At 41.3% G+C, this 17,685-nt stretch overlaps 9 protein-coding genes across 9 annotated transcripts; 4 read left to right on the top strand and 5 right to left on the bottom strand.

Moving 5' to 3' along the window:
* Positions 1-20: 20 nt before the first annotated feature.
* Positions 21-1,445, bottom strand: GCD10 (tRNA 1-methyladenosine methyltransferase subunit GCD10; the record flags this gene model as incomplete). Its single annotated transcript, XM_022821911.1, has 1 exon — positions 21-1,445. One exon carries the CDS (start codon positions 1,443-1,445, stop codon positions 21-23), a length of 1,425 nt encoding a protein of 474 aa, XP_022678225.1.
* Positions 1,446-1,775: 330 nt separating this feature from the next.
* NOP2 (rRNA (cytosine-C5-)-methyltransferase NOP2) lies at positions 1,776-3,659 on the top strand (the record flags this gene model as incomplete). The annotated part of the gene is made up of 1 exon (XM_022821910.1): positions 1,776-3,659. The coding sequence occupies one exon, from the start codon at positions 1,776-1,778 to the stop codon at positions 3,657-3,659; it is 1,884 nt and encodes a 627-aa protein (XP_022678224.1).
* Positions 3,660-3,890: 231 nt separating this feature from the next.
* On the bottom strand, positions 3,891-6,140 carry ARP5 (actin-related protein ARP5; the record flags this gene model as incomplete). The annotated part of the gene is made up of 1 exon (XM_022821909.1): positions 3,891-6,140. One exon carries the CDS (start codon positions 6,138-6,140, stop codon positions 3,891-3,893), a length of 2,250 nt encoding a protein of 749 aa, XP_022678223.1.
* Positions 6,141-6,667: 527 nt separating this feature from the next.
* On the top strand, positions 6,668-7,351 carry RHO3 (Rho family GTPase RHO3; the record flags this gene model as incomplete). Its single annotated transcript, XM_022821908.1, has 1 exon — positions 6,668-7,351. One exon carries the CDS (start codon positions 6,668-6,670, stop codon positions 7,349-7,351), a length of 684 nt encoding a protein of 227 aa, XP_022678222.1.
* A 347-nt stretch (positions 7,352-7,698) lies between these two features.
* KLMA_80167 (uncharacterized protein) lies at positions 7,699-8,862 on the bottom strand (the record flags this gene model as incomplete). The annotated part of the gene is made up of 1 exon (XM_022821907.1): positions 7,699-8,862. The coding sequence occupies one exon, from the start codon at positions 8,860-8,862 to the stop codon at positions 7,699-7,701; it is 1,164 nt and encodes a 387-aa protein (XP_022678221.1).
* Positions 8,863-9,139: 277 nt separating this feature from the next.
* Positions 9,140-9,676, top strand: OCA2 (Oca2p; the record flags this gene model as incomplete). Its single annotated transcript, XM_022821905.1, has 1 exon — positions 9,140-9,676. The coding sequence occupies one exon, from the start codon at positions 9,140-9,142 to the stop codon at positions 9,674-9,676; it is 537 nt and encodes a 178-aa protein (XP_022678220.1).
* Positions 9,677-10,003: 327 nt separating this feature from the next.
* Positions 10,004-11,173, top strand: HIS5 (histidinol-phosphate transaminase; the record flags this gene model as incomplete). Its single annotated transcript, XM_022821904.1, has 1 exon — positions 10,004-11,173. One exon carries the CDS (start codon positions 10,004-10,006, stop codon positions 11,171-11,173), a length of 1,170 nt encoding a protein of 389 aa, XP_022678219.1.
* Positions 11,174-11,259: 86 nt separating this feature from the next.
* Positions 11,260-15,603, bottom strand: NUP159 (FG-nucleoporin NUP159; the record flags this gene model as incomplete). Its single annotated transcript, XM_022821903.1, has 1 exon — positions 11,260-15,603. The coding sequence occupies one exon, from the start codon at positions 15,601-15,603 to the stop codon at positions 11,260-11,262; it is 4,344 nt and encodes a 1,447-aa protein (XP_022678218.1).
* Positions 15,604-16,201: 598 nt separating this feature from the next.
* On the bottom strand, positions 16,202-17,050 carry POR1 (porin POR1; the record flags this gene model as incomplete). Its single annotated transcript, XM_022821902.1, has 1 exon — positions 16,202-17,050. One exon carries the CDS (start codon positions 17,048-17,050, stop codon positions 16,202-16,204), a length of 849 nt encoding a protein of 282 aa, XP_022678217.1.
* Positions 17,051-17,685: the final 635 nt, after the last annotated feature.

The following is a 17,685-nucleotide window of genomic DNA, read 5'->3' as shown; positions in this document are numbered from 1 at the left end:
CGAAGTTAATGAATTTGATTTTATACTTTGATCTTTTTCAATGCAGGTTCTTCTTGCTCTACTTGCTCTTCTTGCTTCTCTTTCATGACTTTTTCTTCTACCTCTTCTCCTTCTTCCTCCACTACTGCTGTATCACTGTTCTCCTTTACTTGAGTTTCCGGGTTCATCTTAGGTTCAATGGCAGGAATGACTCTGTGACACCACATTAGATAACCACCACCACCTTTCATAGTCATTAAAGGATGCAACTTTCCTCTGACCGTTTGATATGGTCTGCATCTAGTTTCAATTAATGTAGGAGCCAAGTAGTTTAAGTTGTCATATAGCGAGTGACTTAACTCTAATAGTGGTTCTTTGTATTGTGAGTAGCATACAATTGGACGAGACCCGTGTATCCTACTGCCCAACCTAGGAATTAAAGTTGGTAAGTATAGCGTTGAGGCAACCAAAAGCCCGTCGTATATTTTATGAGCCACTTTTATGTTCGCGAGTTGATTGTTATACCATTTCAAACGGCGGAAATATGCGCTCTTCCTATTACTCTTGAGCTCGTTAATTTCCTCTTGGGATAATGGATGGAAAGAGTCTTTAATAGTTTCTTCACTCGGTGGTTCAAAGAAATCCAATACAGATATCGTTTTGACATGTTTTTGTATGAACGATTCTGGGTAGTTGGAGAACTTCAAAAGATCAAGATTTGGATGTTCATTCTCGTGAACAACAACAATCGAACCGGTTGCCGTAGATTTACTGTTTCCACCAAACATTCTCTCAAGCATTGCATACACTATCAGACCGCCTGTTTCATCAATACATAGATACTCTCCGTTGCTGCTAACGTTGGCTAGATTCAATGCCATACCCATGGATTCTTGGGAGATGTCCATCACTCTTAGGATATCTCCTTTATCGATTAAGTAGTGTAGTAGGCCAGAACTGTCTAGATATTCCACTGTGAAGAACTTGGCAAACTTTTGCTTCTTTCTTTTCAAATACTTCTCCTGGGAGTGTACTGTCTTTTGGTGGAAACTCTTGTGAGACTCAATCATCTTTGAAATAATTGCATCGCCAGAAGCTGCTTCCCTTTTCATTGCCTCAATCTCTTCCATCGACATCTCCTGCACATCGCTACCCAAATTAATCAAACCTCGGTTGGATTCACTGCTGTTTTCGATCGGTGGGCTGGAAGCCTTCGAACGGCTCTCCAAAACCTTCACTTTCCCAATTAGCGTTTGTGTTCCCTTTACAAACTCCTCCTTTATTCCATCATATACAATCTCAAAGGTTGTACCGTAACGGTACCCAATGATATCATTCACCCTGAATGCACCGAATTTACCGAGAGAAACTATCGAATGAGCCTTCAACTCAACAATCTTAAGATTATCACTGGGCAAACGAATCAAAACATGCTGGTTAGCACTAATATCGCGAACAACATCCATTCTTGCTAGATCCTGACAAAGTATGCGTCAGTACACCTACGTAATCAACAGTATACCCTCGGAATCAATAAAGTCGCTCTTTAATTTCACTTTATCCCATCGCATCTCATCTCATCTCATCGCTTATTGCCCAATTTTTCAATCTCAACTCTCTGCCATAACCAAAAGTTATTTCTTTTTCAATTTTTCACCATAGTAAAATTTTCTTTCTGGATAAAAGTGGACAAGCTCATCGCATCTCATCGCTTGAATAAGTGAAAAGAAGTCAAGATAGAAGGCTAGATAGTGGAGAGGGAATAGGACCTTAAAGCAACTGAAGCGACGGGAAATATGGGTAGCAGGCGTTTGAAACATATGCAAGCAGCTCCTCCATCTTTGGAGGAGTTCCAAGCTAAGAAGGAGAGAAATCAACAAAGGAAAGAAAAGAAGACAAAGAGACCTGCAGATGGTGAGCGTTCTGAGGACAAGCGTGTGAATAAGAAGGTGAAGAAGAGTAAATCTAAGAAGAGCCAGGAAGATGAGGAGGAAGCTGAACAGTTGAGCAAGTTGAAGGAAGCTGAAAAGGATTTACCTGAAGTTGATTTGAAGGAGTTGGCAGCAGCCAAGAAGACCTTGTTTGATGACGATGAGGAAGATGAGGGTGAAGATGAAGATGAGGATTTGAAGGATGAGTTTGACTTGGAACAAGAATATGAGAATGATGAGGATGAGGATGTGCAAGAACGCCCATTGTTTTCAGATGATGAGGACGCAGACATTGAAGATTTGAATGCTGCTAACATGGAAGCTTTGTCCATGAAGTTGGACGAAGAGGCTCAGTTAGAACAAGAAGAAGCTGAAGCTGAATTAGTTGAAGGTGACAAAATGCAACCAAGAGCTGAGGTTTTGCCAACTCCTGAGCAAGAAGCTATTGAGGCCCAAGGTCCTCCAGATCTAACAGCTGTCAGAACACGTATGATTGAAATTGTCAAGGTGTTGGAAGATTTCAAGCAACTAGGAGCTGAAGGTAAGTCTAGAGCTGAATATGTTGATAGATTACTAAAGGATATATGCCAATACTTTGGTTACACACCATTTTTGGCTGAGAAGTTGTTCAACCTCTTTTCGCCAGCTGAAGCTATGGAATTCTTTGAAGCTAACGAAATCGCAAGACCTGTAACTATCAGAACTAACACACTAAAAACAAGAAGAAGAGATTTGGCTCAAACTTTAGTTAACCGTGGTGTCAACTTGCAGCCTATTGGTACTTGGACCAAGGTTGGTTTGCAAATCTTTGATTCTCAAGTTCCAATTGGTGCCACTCCAGAATATTTGGCTGGTCACTATATTCTACAAGCGGCTTCTTCCTTCCTTCCAGTCATTGCATTGGACCCTCAAGAAAACGAACGTATTCTAGATATGGCTGCTGCTCCAGGTGGTAAGACTACTTATATCTCTGCCTTGATGAAAAATACTGGTTGTGTGTTTGCTAACGATGCTAACAAGGCAAGAACTAAGTCTTTGATTGCTAATATTCATCGTCTAGGGTGCACCAACACCATCGTATGTAACTACGATGCCCGTGAGTTCCCTAAGGTTATTGGTGGTTTCGATAGAATTCTTCTTGATGCGCCATGTTCCGGTACAGGTGTTATTGGTAAGGATCAAAGTGTTAAAGTCTCTCGTACCGAGAAGGATTTCATGCAAATCCCACATCTACAGAAGCAACTTTTATTGTCTGCTATCGACTCTGTGGACTGTAATTCTAAAACAGGTGGTGTCATCGTGTATTCTACATGTTCTGTTGCCGTAGAAGAAAATGAAGCTGTTGTAGATTATGCGCTAAGGAAGAGACCAAATGTTAAATTAGTCGAAACTAAATTGGCTATCGGTAAGGAAGGTTTCACCAGCTTTAGAGGTAAGACTTTCCACCCAAGTGTGAAATTGACTAGAAGATACTACCCACATACCTATAACGTTGATGGTTTCTTTGTTGCCAAGTTCCAAAAGATCGGTCCATCTAAGTTTGATGATAACCAAGCCAGTGCAAAGGAAAAGGAAGCTGCTGCTAGACAAGAAGCTCTTGAAGAAGGTATTATCAAGGATGATTTCGCAAGCTTCGATGATGAAGATGACAAGAAGTACATTGAGAAATCTAAGAAGGTCAGTCTTCTCAAGAAGGGTATCAATCCACACAGCAAAAAACCAGCTCACTCCAAATCTGATAAAGAGTAGGTGAATAGAAGGTTCCTTTACAGGCATTCATATAAATAATTCCGGCATTTTATTACAAAGAAACCAAGGGCATATATACAGATAAACATATATATAACACTCCTTGTTCTGGTAGTGGTCCTTAAGTGTACATTTAGTTTTTCCAAAGAAATAATGATAATTATTTTAAAGTCGTATTAATATAATATACTTTCAATTTTATAATACATCTTAAACTTTTCACATTGTAAATCAGTCTACATATTGAACATTTCCAAGGTTGTGTTCTTTTATATATTCCGTACCAAACTCCTCGTATTCTTTTTTGGTGACGTAGGTATCCTTGTAGTAATCGCTCCTAGATAGCTTGGCCATTCCTCTCCATGCATCTTTTGAAACGTCCTTGGCACAGTTAACGTTTAGTGGTGTACCCACGGGCAAAAACTCAGTAAACTCGTTCACGATACGTTGACGGAGGTTCGGTATTTTTGCATTCCCTCCTGATATGAAAACATTGGAGGCCATGTCCAAAGAAGTTTGAGAAAGTTTACTTGGTACAGATCCGAACTTTTTAGTGAGTAGATCTTCAGCCAATTCTGCAACACCAGCTTGATCCAGACCACCCATAGAAGGTTGGAAAATAATCTCTGGTGCTCGTATCCTCTCTATATTTAAATGAAGCTGATGTTGTTGGTGAACGTCTTCACTGTTATGTGGGCGCGGACCTCTTAAGAAGAGGTGAAGAATGGAATTCCTCCAGTCATATTGAGCATCCAAGGTATCTTCCTCTGTGAATGAAGGATCAAATTCCAAAAGTGCTTTTTCGAGTTCAACGATGTCTCTGTATTCCTCTTCGATAGATTCGTCAAGAGCCTCTGGGGTTATAGAGATATCGTTATAAATCATCCAATCGTCATCATTAGCCCCGAAAGTGTCCATTGGGTCATTATCAATGGTAGCCTGTCTTGATCTTTTCCCCACTCCAATATTATCTTCCGCTAAAGAAGCTAGATTTTTCATTCTTCTTTGTGTAGCCTGAGACTTACGATCTTTCATTTCTTCTTTTAGCTTAAGCTTGTCCTTTCTGCTCTTGATTAGCTTAGCAAGTTTAGCTCTTTTATCTTTGATCCATCCCTGTAGATCTTGTTCTCTCCATTGTCTGTCACGCTCTTTAGCCTCTTCTTCAGCTTTTTGCATTTGTAGCTTTTCCTCCTTGGCCTTTTGTCTAGCCTCGAGATTAGCTTTCAAGAGTCTCTGTTTACGTTTCTCCTTCTTTTGTTCATCATTCAATTCCTCGTCAGGGACGTCAACCAAGTCAAACTTTGATTCCTGGGAGTTAGAATCGTCTTGTTCGTCGTCGTCAACATCTAATATTCTACTCCTTTTCAAAACTTTCTCCAGGTTGGTAATGTAGTCTTCGAAGTCGCGTTCGTCCTCAAAACCTGCATTTTGAAGCGTTATTAGAACTTGTCTCTTTGGTTGATCGCGCAACTCCTCGCGAATATTGATATAGTACTGGTATTCTTCCTCCTTTTGCCTCAACTTCTCCAGTCTTCTTTGCTTTGCTTGTTCTTGTAACCTTTTCCCGGTCTCCCTCCTCTTCTCCGATTGGATTCGCAATTCTTCCTCCGTCTTCTGTGGCTGAATAACCTCTGTGAATGGAGCCTCGAGCACAACGTCTTTTTTCTCAAGAACATCAAGTTTAAACATGCTACTCACCTCCTCCTCGTAATTGTTTGCAAAGTAGCAATGGTCTTGGTACATCGACTGGAAGTGGTAATCATTCAACTTGGCTGGGAAGTAGGGGTATTTCAAAGACAAAAGACTCTTGAGGTACCCTATGGAATGGTTGCCACCCCAATCAATCCTTTTCGCCTCGGATAGAATACCTCGGCCCTGCACAACCGGTATCACACTGGTGTCCTCGTGTCCACTGTTGATAATTAATCCAGACGCTTTTCCCTGCGGGTTATTCGCATAAAACGAAAATAAACCATCAATACCAAACGTCACCTGGGGAACCCCATAGCATTCAAACAGAAGTTGGTACCAATTAGACCTTTGCGCCTGAAGTGCCGCCATCTTCTCCGTCAAAATAATCGGATTCGAAACCCGGTCCTCACCCTGCACCCCCAAGTGATGAAACGTGTACGCTAGCATATCTTCCACATACTCCCAATTGGTAATCAAAGATCCATCAAATGGCGACCGACTGTGAGATCTCACCGCATTGTCAAGGCTACAATCATTCCCAATGAAAGTCAATGCCTTCTGAATCTTACGCTCCTTATACCGCACAATCTTCGTGGGAAACACATGCGATGGCTCTTCCTGCGACCCAAACCCAGCCCTAACCTCATAAGATCCAAAGTCTATCGCAATTGGCGTCTCTGGATCGTAATTACTTGGATCATCAAACGGTTCTGGCTCGTTGCTGAGCGGCGGCTCCTCTAAAGGGTATACTGGCAACGGCTGTAAACTCGAATCTCTCGTGTTTGTCATCCCAAAAACGCAATAAAACAAATCTCAGATATAAGATCCTGCGATATCAAACCAGTTTAACCACAATTATCCTCTTTCTGCCCTATAATATCCCTCTCTAACCTCCTTATTTCTTCTGAAACTATACAAATATCATATGTTAATAATATTAGCCTTCTAAAATGTTTTCAATGCAATTTGTCTGTGGAACATTATGGAGAGATGTTATTACCCGGATTTCATGAAGATTTTGTAAATTTCATGAAATGTTATAAAACGGATCCAGCCTTTAAGAATACAGAGTTTGATTTAGAAATGCAAAGAATATAAGCGAGGTAGATTGGAAGATTAGGAAGTGTAAACAGCGGACTGGTGGTGCTAGCATAGAGGAAATTGGAAGCTTTGCTGTTGAATTGAGTTGTTGATCGTTTTGAATTTTGATTCAGAGGCATAAAAATAGTTTGGATTTCGTAGAGAAGCCACGAATCATAGAATTAAAAAAAGAAATCTATTAGCGAGGTTTAGAAAGATAATTAGAACAGCGCAGTATGCCTCTTTGTGGAAGTTCTTCTAGTAGGCAGCCGATTGAGCGTAAAATAGTTATATTAGGGGATGGTGCATGTGGTAAGACGTCTCTTTTGAATGTTTTCACTAGAGGGTACTTTCCGAAAGTGTATGAGCCTACGATTTTTGAGAACTATATTCATGATATATTCGTGGACAACCAGCATATCTCGTTGAGTTTGTGGGACACGGCGGGTCAGGAAGAATTTGATAGGTTACGATCGTTGTCGTACAGTGACACGCATACTATAATGTTGTGTTTTTCTGTAGATTCGCGGGACTCGTTGGAGAACGTGAAGAACAAGTGGGTTGGTGAGATTGCGGATCATTGTGAGGGTGTGAAGCTTGTGCTAGTGGCGTTGAAGTGTGACTTGCGTAATTTGGAGGAATTCGGGAACGAGTCCACTGCGATTACGCCGGGAAACATCCACAACAAGAATGCTGCTGCTGGCCAACAAGCGAAGGACAATGGTTTGATCAGCTACGAGGAAGGGTTAGAGATGGCTAAGCAGATCGGTGCATTGCGTTATTTGGAGTGCAGTGCGAAGATGAATAGAGGTGTCAACGAGGCTTTCACAGAAGCTGCTCGTTGTGCGTTGACCGCCACACCTAAAGGTGCTAACGACTCGATACCTCAGGATAAAGGAAGTAGCTGTACAATTATGTAATCCCCCCACACCCACACCCACACGCACCCTGCAAAACTTAAATCGCAAGGCTCAAGACTAATTACAATCCAAAATATAAAGTGGCCACAATGCGACCTACCTGCTGATCTATACACTTAAAAGTATATATTTTTATATACATTTTTATATATCTATATATGTACATCTGTACATATCAATAACAGTAATAATAATTTCATATATCGCTTATCATGCGTCCATTTGCAAATCTATTATAGGTCGTTGGTTTAGTGGTAAGGAATGATTGTAGTAGTAGTAGTAGTTAATTATAAATGATATATATATAGTAGTAGTAAACTATTTGAAATTTTGTCCGTAAATCATCTTTAATCATCATCTTCTAACATATGCTCTAAGAATTCGGATGGTGTAATCGATGTGTTCTTTTTATGCGTTTTCACTCTGTTTTGTTGTGAGGTAGTGGCAGCAGTCAGGTCTATCGTTGAATCGACAAGTTTACTTAAACTTGAAGCGTTCTTCTCGTGTTTATATGTCCTTCTTTCCGGTGAAACAGTCCGTGGAGGCTCCTTCACAGGTTCGGTCTCTCTCGAATCTGGAGTGTCCATTGAAAGCACAGATTGGTTCAAATTGTTGAAAAGCGTGGACCGACGTTGTTGGTTCACAACTTCCATAGTAGGTGATATGTATAACGACTTTCTTTGCTCCAGATTGGCAACATCAATCGCTTCAACTCTCTCCAGCCCATTCAGGGAGTCCATTCCATGCTGATGCATGTATATGTTGTTCCCACCTACACTTGGTGAAGTCTGATTTGTCAGCTCGTCCGTGGAGCCTCCTAGTAATCGGATCATGCTATGTGATGCCCGCTTGTATGGGGCATATGAAGAATTGTTTCGAGAGTGTTTATTATGCTTGGATTTATTTTTTTTAGCAGGACTTCCACCCGCTACTGAAGCATCATCCTCATCGGCATCCGCCTTGTAGTATCCACCACTAGATCCAAAATCAATATCATCAATGAATGGATTCTGAAATTGCTTTTCAATATTGTTAAACCTCTTCAACTGTTTAGCTTGCGAGTAAGTTATCCAACTATTCACGAGTAAAAAGATCAAAACAGCGAGAAATAGGAAACCAGCAACTGCACCAACTGCAATAAACACTGTACCCGTGGGCTTATCTGATGACCACACATAGGGATTTCCTTTCGCTGATGGAATATCTATGGTCGGAGTCGTGTAATGCGAAGAGGAAGAAGAGGAATAAGAAAACGACGTCTGTGCTGAATCGATGGTCGATGTAGTTTTCGATGTTAAATGTGGCATTGCCTTCTTCTTGGTTGTCGTCTGATCATCTTTTCCTGTATTTGTAGATTTAGGCTTGTCGTTGGTGGTGGTAGTCTTAGTCTGATCATCATTCTTGCTGGTAGCTTGTTCTGTAGTTGTCGCATCCTGTTTCGTGGCTGTTTTCAGAGCCGGCAGGTCTCTTTCGCCCAGAATTGCATGAGTGCCAATCGTAACTAACTTCATCACGACTAACGTCCCTGTAAGCTCTCAGTTGCTATTCTTTATCCATATACTCTTCAAAGTTGGCTTTGCTTGAGCATATTGTACGTGTACTAATAATATCAGATTTGTTTCTAGTTTTGTGAAGAATTCTGGAAATACATGTTAAACCGTGAAATGTGTCAAGTGATACAAGAGAGAAGCTGGGAAAAAGAACCCAGACAAAGGACCAAAGACAACTGTTTGGTCTCGCATTGTATAGATTTGAACGTGGCATTAATTTGGCGGTGATTTCGAGACCATGAAGTTCATTCCTCCATTGGGTTTTGCGCCAGTTGTAAGCACAGACGTTGATTTGTACCGTTCTGGGTATCCAATGCCGCTAAATTATTCGTTTATCAAGCACCAATTGCACTTAAAGACGGTGATATATGTGGGAGACAAGGAGATATTGCCAGAGTACGCGACCTTCTTGGAAACAGAGGGGATACAGTTTCACCATATTCCAATGACATCTACAAAGGACGAAAACATTCAGAAAGAGATGGAAACCGTACTTAGACTGGTCCTAAATGTAGATAACTATCCTATTCTTATACATTCTAACAAAGGCAAGCACCGTGTTGGTGTAGTTGTGGGGATCATCCGGAAACTTTTGCTGGGATGGTCAATGACGGGAATATACCAAGAATATGATCTTTTCACTGGAGGTCAAAAGGGAGACATTGACTTGGAATTTATTACAATGTTCAACACGTCGTTGACTGTGCCGTTGGATCGGATCCCGCGCTTTGTTAACTGCAAACCTTTGCCTGGATCCCGAAAGCTAGAATCTTAGATCGGCATTGTCGATATACCCATAATTATCTCGCACATAATGTACTATATACACATACGTAAGTTTCATTGAAACGGAGTTTAAACTAATGAGCCTTGATGAATTAATTAATCTATTCTGTGGTACTGTTCCGACAAACATTTAGGCGCTACTAATGGCCTTGGCAACGTGCATGTCTCACTTCTAGTTGGTCATATCTCCATGAGTCATCTCATTAACGTATAAAAAGTGAAAAGTTCGAAAAAATGGTAACTTTAAACACAACAAAGCTAATATATTACGATAAAGCCTCATCTGCAACGCGGTTGCTTGCCTTTACCTAACAGCATGACATTGCAATTTGATATTACCCAAGTCGTAAGGCCTAAAATTTTGAATCTAGAGCCTTACAGATGCGCTAGAGATGACTTTAAAGAAGGTGTATTGCTTGATGCAAACGAGAATCCATATGGACCTACGCTAGAAGATTATGATGTTGATTCGCTATTACACCGGTACCCGGATCCTCATCAGATTGACTTTAAACAGCGTATGGCGGAGTATCGTAACACTAAATCTATCTTCAAGGATCAGCAGTTGACACCATTGGATTCCGATAATCTGTGTCTTGGTGTTGGGTCTGATGAAAGCATTGATGCGCTCATTCGGGCCTGTTGTGTCCCGGCAAAGGAGAAAATACTCATTGCCCCAGCAACTTATGGGATGTATACTATATGTTCTGAAATCAATGACGTGGAGTACGTTGAAGTGCCATTGTTGACTTCGGATAAAGAGTTATTTCAAATCAACGAAGATGAGATCATTAAGACTTTGGAGAACGACCCTACAATTAAGTTGGTCTTCATTACTTCCCCAGGAAATCCAACTGGTACATATATTGAGTACAATCGGATTGAAAAGATTCTATCTCGTTGGCAAAGAGGTATTGTGGTTGTGGACGAAGCGTACATTGACTTTGTAGAAGGACCAAACAAGGGCTCTTTGGCCCCGCTAGCCACTAAATATGAGAATCTTGCTGTGTTACAAACTCTTTCGAAATCATTTGGTTTAGCTGGTGTCAGATTGGGTATCACTTACTCTTCAAAACAAATTTCCAGGATATTAAACTCCATGAAAGCACCTTATAATATTTCTCACACAACTTCAGAAGTGGCCTTGAAAGCCGTGGAACCTGAAAACTTGGAAAGAATGGAACAGAACGCCAAATCAATTAACAAAGAAAAGTTAAGGGTTCTAAAAGAATTGACTTCCCTTCCTCTCGTTAAACAGTTGGGCGGATTGGACGCAAATTTCATTCTATTGCGTATTAACAATGGAGATAACGATCTAACTAAAAAATTGTACTATGACCTTGCCACCAAATCCGGTGTTATAACTAGATTTAGAGGTAATGAACCGGCGTGTTCCGGAGGATTGAGAATAACAATCGGTACCGTCGAAGAAAATGATGTTTTGATCAGAGAGTTTAAGAAACATCTATCGGCATTGACTGCCTAGATTGATAGGTTTGATAAGGAATTTCATATCACCTTAAAACACTCGTAAATACATATATATATATGTATGAATATAAATATATTACACTAACATCCTACCCTTGAAGAAAAGAAATCTCCTAACTGGCTTCTAATGTTTAGCTCCAATGTGGTTTCGACTAGAGGTACGGGTGAAGCTGAGTTAGAAAGTAGAACTTTCTTCGAATCCACTGATTGATTCTTTTCCATTGATATTTTCAAGTTCGACACTTCTTCACGAAGGGCCTTAATTTCCCTCAGTAGATTGGTCCGTCCTGATCCACCATTAGCAGTAAGCTGTTTGATAATATTTATAGTTTCCTTGTTGTCTGAAAGGTTGTAAAGTTTTAATACGCGGATAGTTTCTTTGATTTTATCCAGTCTTAATGAAGTGGTTTCTAGCTTCTTCTTAACCACAGCAGATATGTGGTGCTGGCTCCAAGATAATTTCCGTTTCGGATTGTTGTAGTGCTCATTACAAATACTCAATGCATCAAATTGGCGTTTCAAATTGTTCAACAAAACATCAAGGTCTAAATCTTCGGAGCAGTTATCTTCTAAGTATTTGGAAGATTCTTTGAGTTTGGATATATCTTTTTTCTTAGATGTGAGAATTTCTAATAGATCTTGGGCCTCGTCTATTCTCCATGATGAAACATTGTTAATTGTAGCTTCGGTGCGTTGGAATGGATGTTGCGTTTGGTCATTCACAAAGTCACCGATATTATTGATGTTTGCCTTTAATACTTGAATATTACCCAAAACTTCAGCATGTGTTCTCTCTATGGCTTGAATAACCTGGTCAGAAGAAAGTGGTTTGAAGTCTCTTAATTGGGCAGCATTGAAGAAATCTGGTAAATGTTGTGATTCATAGATAGATGCTAGATGCTGTTCATCATTTTCGAAAGCTTGTTGCGATTTGTCTGTTTTGTCCTTAGAGTCTGTTTGAGTTGAATTATTTTTTAAGACTACGTCAGTTTGCATTTCTTTAGATTCATAAGCTGTTTTACTCGGAGTAAGAGCAACATCTACTTTCGATGGTGGAGATGAATCCGTTACATGAGTCTCATTATCCAAAGTAGATGGTTTCTTGCTGAATTTCATTAGTTCATCTTTAGGATTGTTAGACTCAACACTTTTTTGTGGAAATGAGAAAGGCGAGTCTTTAGACTTCTGCGAGTCGTTATGCTTGCCAAAAGAGAAAGTAGGAGGCACTGCAGTCTCCTTATTCTGGAAGTTGGAAAATGCTGAAAATGGGGATTGATCTTTGCTCTCGGTTTTCGTGTTTTGGGAGAAGGTAACTGGAATTTCAGCCGTTGATACATTAGCTGCTTTTTTGATTCTATCAGTTAACGATGCTACTGACGCCTTTGTTTCTTCTTCTGATTCAATCTGATCTTCTGAGCTTTCTTTTGTTTCTGCTTTTTCCTCTACTTTTTCCTCTGTTTCTTCCTTTGTTTCCTCCTCTGTTGCTTTCTCTGCTTCTTCCTCTTCTTCAGCTTCTTCCTCTGTTTCTTCCTCTTCTTCAGCTTCTTCCTTTGTTTCTGCTTCTTCCTTTGCTTCGACATCTTCCTTTGTTTCTGCTTCCTCCTTTGTTTCTGCTTCTTCCTTTGTTTCTGCTTCTTCCTTTGTTTCTGCTTCTTCCTTTGCTTCGACATCTTCCTCTGACTTCATTTCTACTTCTTCCTCTGCTTTCACTTCTGCTTTGTCCTCTGGTTCTGGCTCTGTCGCTATATGGGCTTCTGATTCATCTAGGTCATTAGAGCCACCTTCGGTATTAGACCCTAAATTTCTAAAGTTCGAGTTTATTGAAGTTATTTCAGCGGTTGAGCTACTTTCCTCTTCGGAACTTTCCGATTCTAAGGAGTTGTCCTCCTCAATACTAGAATCAGATGTATATTCGGCTTTTGAGACACCAGAAAATTCTGTATCTTTTTTCGCAGTTTCAGAGGTGTCCGTGATTGCATCTGCGACATCAGTAAAGCTGAATGTGTTCGAGCTTTCCTTTGATGACTTGAGATGGCCAAATGGATCAGGTATAGGAGTTTTCTGAGGGGATTTCGAATCATTGTCCGTGCTAAATGGTGAGCTTAGAGATGCTGCCGCAGCAGCGGCACCAAAGACAGAACCCCCTAATGCAGGCTTTCCAAATGGTGATTCTTTGGTGCTAGTTGTAGCGCTTGCACCAAATGTTGGCTTTCCAAATGGAGATTCAGTAGTACTTGCACCAAACGCAGACTTGCCAAATGGAGATTCGTTTGTGCTAGTTGTAGAGCTTGCTCCAAATGCAGGCTTTCCAAATGGAGATTCTGTGGTACCAGTTGTAGCGCTTGTTCCAAACGCAGGCTTTCCAAATGGAGATTCTGTGGTACCAGTTGTAGCGGTTGCACCGAATGCGGGTTTGCCAAATGGAGAGTCCGTGCTGCCAGTTGTAGCGTTTGCGCCAAATGCTGGCTTTCCAAATGGAGAATCAGTAGTACTTGCACCAAATGCTGGCTTTCCAAATGGAGATTCCGTGGTACCAGTTGTAGCACCTGCTCCAAACGCGGGCTTGCCAAATGGAGATTCATTGGTACTGGTTGTAGAGCCTGCGCTAAATGCAGGCTTCCCGAATGGAGATTCGTTGGTACTAGTTGTAGTACTTCCTCCAAATGCGGGTTTGCCGAATGGAGAGTCATTGGTACCAGTTGTAGTGCTTGCTCCAAATGCTGGCTTTCCAAATGAAGATTCAGTGGTGCTTGCTCCAAACGCAGGCTTGCCGAATGGAGAGTCATTGGTACCAGTTGTAGTGCTTGCTCCAAATGCTGGCTTCCCGAATGCAGATTCCGTAGCGCTAGGAGTAGTGTTAGCTCCAAATGTAGAGTTTCCGAAGGTTGGTTTTCCAAAAGCGCCAGATGAAGTTGGTGCGCTTATACTTTCTCCAAACTTAGGAGCAGTATCATTTTGTCCAAATGCAGATGAGCCAAAGGCTGGCTTGCCAAATGCTGGCTTGCCAAATGCAGAAGAAGAGTTAGCGATGGTGTTATTGTTGGAACTTCCAGAATTTGACGACCCCACTGGCGACGGTGTTAGTGTTGGAGTTCCAAAAGAAAATCCTTTTGAGAAAGCATCTGTAGTTCCAAGAATAGACGAGCCGCCTTGTGAAGTTGGTGCCTCTTTAGTTTCTGATTTTGAAGATTCTTCAATAATATCTCCTGCACTACTTTGTGCTTCTACCTTTGCAGACAGCAGTGATCCATCGGCGACTGACAGATCTTTGAATAATTTTAGGTAATGCGATCTAGATTGATCTAATGAAAAGGATGCATCCTGTAGAGCGGTGTGGTGATACAATGCCCAACAATATAGTTCACCGAGGTTCGTAAGCACGTATAGGAGAGGGAGATTATCGGCAGAATCGACACCAGAACATGGTTCAAACACAGTACCTTTTGAAAATAGATCCAAGGCAATTCCTACAGGCTGCGTATCATTATCAGAATTAGGATTAATCGGTAGGATTGCACATGCCGCGTCCTGATCGGGTTTGAATACTTGACTCGATGTAGCGATAGATATTTCTGAGGCACAAGCGGAACCAACCACAAATAGATAGGGTAGTTTCTTTGTAATTTCGAACAGTGTTTGAGTGTAGTAAGAGGGGTTTCTTTTCACAGTTGAGTATGGAGGGGCGATGTCCATCGATGGAGTAAACTGCTTCGTATTTAGATCCACAATGTACGCTGTAAGATCATACATGATATCTTCTTCTTCCACGGTATCAACTGGCTCCCCATAGGATACCAAAAGATGGTTGGAAGATAGGACATTTATGCTAATTGGTTCGCTAGGGTCATCGAGCGATGGTTTTTCAATGGTCGATGATTCAACCAACGATTTGTTTAGAACGGTGACATTTCCATTCTTATGCAAGACATAAAGTTTATCCTCCGTTGACGCAAGGTCAACACATTTCTCAATTGAAGTCAATTGTTTAGTAGTGCCCTTCGTTGACAAATCCACCTGATTCAGTATATTGTTTTCTCCCAAGACAAACAATTTCCCATTGAAAACAGTGCAAGAAACAGGATTGCTATCTGTGCTCGAGTGTTCCTTCCACGAATAATCAGGCACTTCGGTAACCCAAATCACACCGTCTTCTAACACAGCACATAACGTTGAAGCAACGAAAAATACCCCAACAACATTAGAAGGGAATTCCTTGGTATTCACCGCATCATATGAGCCATCGCGAATAGATTGAAGATCGTAAACGGACGTCGTTTTCGCCGATGCCACACACAACAGTTTTTCAACAGGATGTATTGATACATTTGATAGTTTAGAAAACGGAATCGTCTCGTCGACCCCTGGTAAGAGTGGTTTCGAGAACAAAAACTTGAATCCCAAACTCTCAGTCGTTTCGACTTCCATCGGTTCCAGTAGGGAAGACATTGCGCTTGTATATTTTACAGAAGCTAAGCTAGTACCCTAAGCCTGAGAATTTCGTCAAACAATCGAGAAAAATTGGACCAAGCAGCGGTAGCTCTGTTCTTGTTTGTTTTAATGTGGGAGGAGAGCAAAAGGATTGTTAAATTGGGTTAACCAAACCAAATTAAACTACGTTAAACTAAACCAAACTAAACCAAAACTAAACTCTTTCTTTCTCTCTGTAAACAAAAGATTTTTGAGAATCTTTAAAAAAAAAAAAAATACATACTATACATACAAGAGAGAGAGTTTGACGGAGTCACGTGATCTGCTCTTTTCGCATTTGTGTGTGTGTGTGTATATATGTGGGTGGATCTGATTTTTGGTAATATTGGTCATTAGAGATATACTTAAACGGATACATAAGTAGCTATAAGCTTAATAGGAGATATTCAGTGGAGTTCATAGAATGTGACTGAACAGAAGGTATAGTAATAATATTTTCATAGTCAGAGATACATTTTTTTTTTGTTCAATATTTTGGAATTGGATAAGTTAGGTGTGTGAATTAATCTTGAATATTTTCATTAAATATCTTGGTTTAAGCAGCGAAGGATAGAGACCAACCCAACTTGTGGACTGGTTCGGACAACTTTAGGGCGTCGAAAGAGGCACCTAGACCCAAGGTGACACCTGGTCTCAAGACTTGTTGGTAGGATAGAGCGACGATACCGGAGTCAGCGACCTTGGCCTTGACTTGGGAAACGGCGTCCAAAGAGTACTTGGTAGCGAACTCGATGTTGACGTTGGAGCCGGCTTGAGGGTTCAAGGCAGCCTTGGCACCGACTTGCAATAGTGGGGAGACCTTTTGGAAGAAGGAAGCGGTGATCAATTGGGCGTTGTTGACGGACAAACCGACGGAGTAGGTACCGGAAGCGTTGTAACCCAAGGCCAAAGCGTAACGGGAGACGGCACCGGCAGAGATGTCGTAACCGACTTCAGCACCACCGACGAAACCTTCGTGGGCCAAGGTCAAGTCACCGACAAAGGATGGGCCCTTCAACAAGTCGAAGAAACCTCTGGCAGCGAACAATGGTTGGACAAAGTTGACGTTCAACTTAGCAGCCTTGGAGACACCTGGAACACCGGAGGTGATCAATTCGGTCTTCAAACCTGGGGTCAATTCAGCCAATTCGATCTTGGTGTCCAAGGCGTTGGCGTTGTTCCAGCCTTGGGTGAAAGTCAAACCGGTAGACTTGTCAGAAGCCTTGACTTCGACATTGGCAGCAATAGAGCCGTCCTTTGGAGAGGTCTTACCCTTGACGGTGAAAGCAACACCGTTTGGAGCGGTGGTCTTGACATCAACAGAGGCTGGAGTAGCGTGGTAGAAGTCCTTGTTCAACAAACCGTTGATGTCCTTGGAGATATCAGAGAAGAATGGTGGAGCCATTGTGACGCAATTGTGTTTTTATATATGTGTATGGGGGTGTGATTTAAATTAACCTTGGTCTGTTTAAAACAATACTAAATAAACTAACTACACAAGAAATGAAACTGCCTGCTCCCTAATCCTGCATCCACTCCAATCCATTCGGGAAACCATGTATCTTGTATTTCAAACGAATCTCACTTTCATATATATAGCTTTTTTTTTCATGTTGGCACATTTTCACGGTTCTCAACAAATCAAAGTGTAAACACAAGACGACGCACAGAAGAACACACAGGAAAAAGCGAAAAAAGCACCAGAAACGAGCTGCGAGCTGCGAGCTGCGAGCGACAAGACAAGACAAGACTACATTTTGTTGGCGTTGGCACAGTGGAGATACGACAAAGCGAGGGTTACATCGGATGACTGTTTGGGTTGTGGACGTCGACGTCGACGTCGACGTCACGTTTTTCGAGCGAGGCATTTCAGTGTGTGTGTAATTTACAATTACAATTTACAATTACAATTTGCGTTTTCGTCTGTACCATGTGTAATGTAATGTAATATACATTCTCCAGTAATCAATAGATAGGCCCTTGTTCAAGGCCCATGTGCTTTTCCAATTGACAAGCCGTGCATACGGTACGGTGCGCGAG

The sequence above is a fragment of the Kluyveromyces marxianus genome, chromosome 8 (genome assembly GCF_001417885.1).
Source record: "Kluyveromyces marxianus DMKU3-1042 DNA, complete genome, chromosome 8".
In the NCBI taxonomy this organism is placed as follows: Eukaryota; Fungi; Ascomycota; class Saccharomycetes; order Saccharomycetales; family Saccharomycetaceae; genus Kluyveromyces; species Kluyveromyces marxianus.
This window is presented reverse-complemented; position numbering and strand designations above follow the sequence as displayed.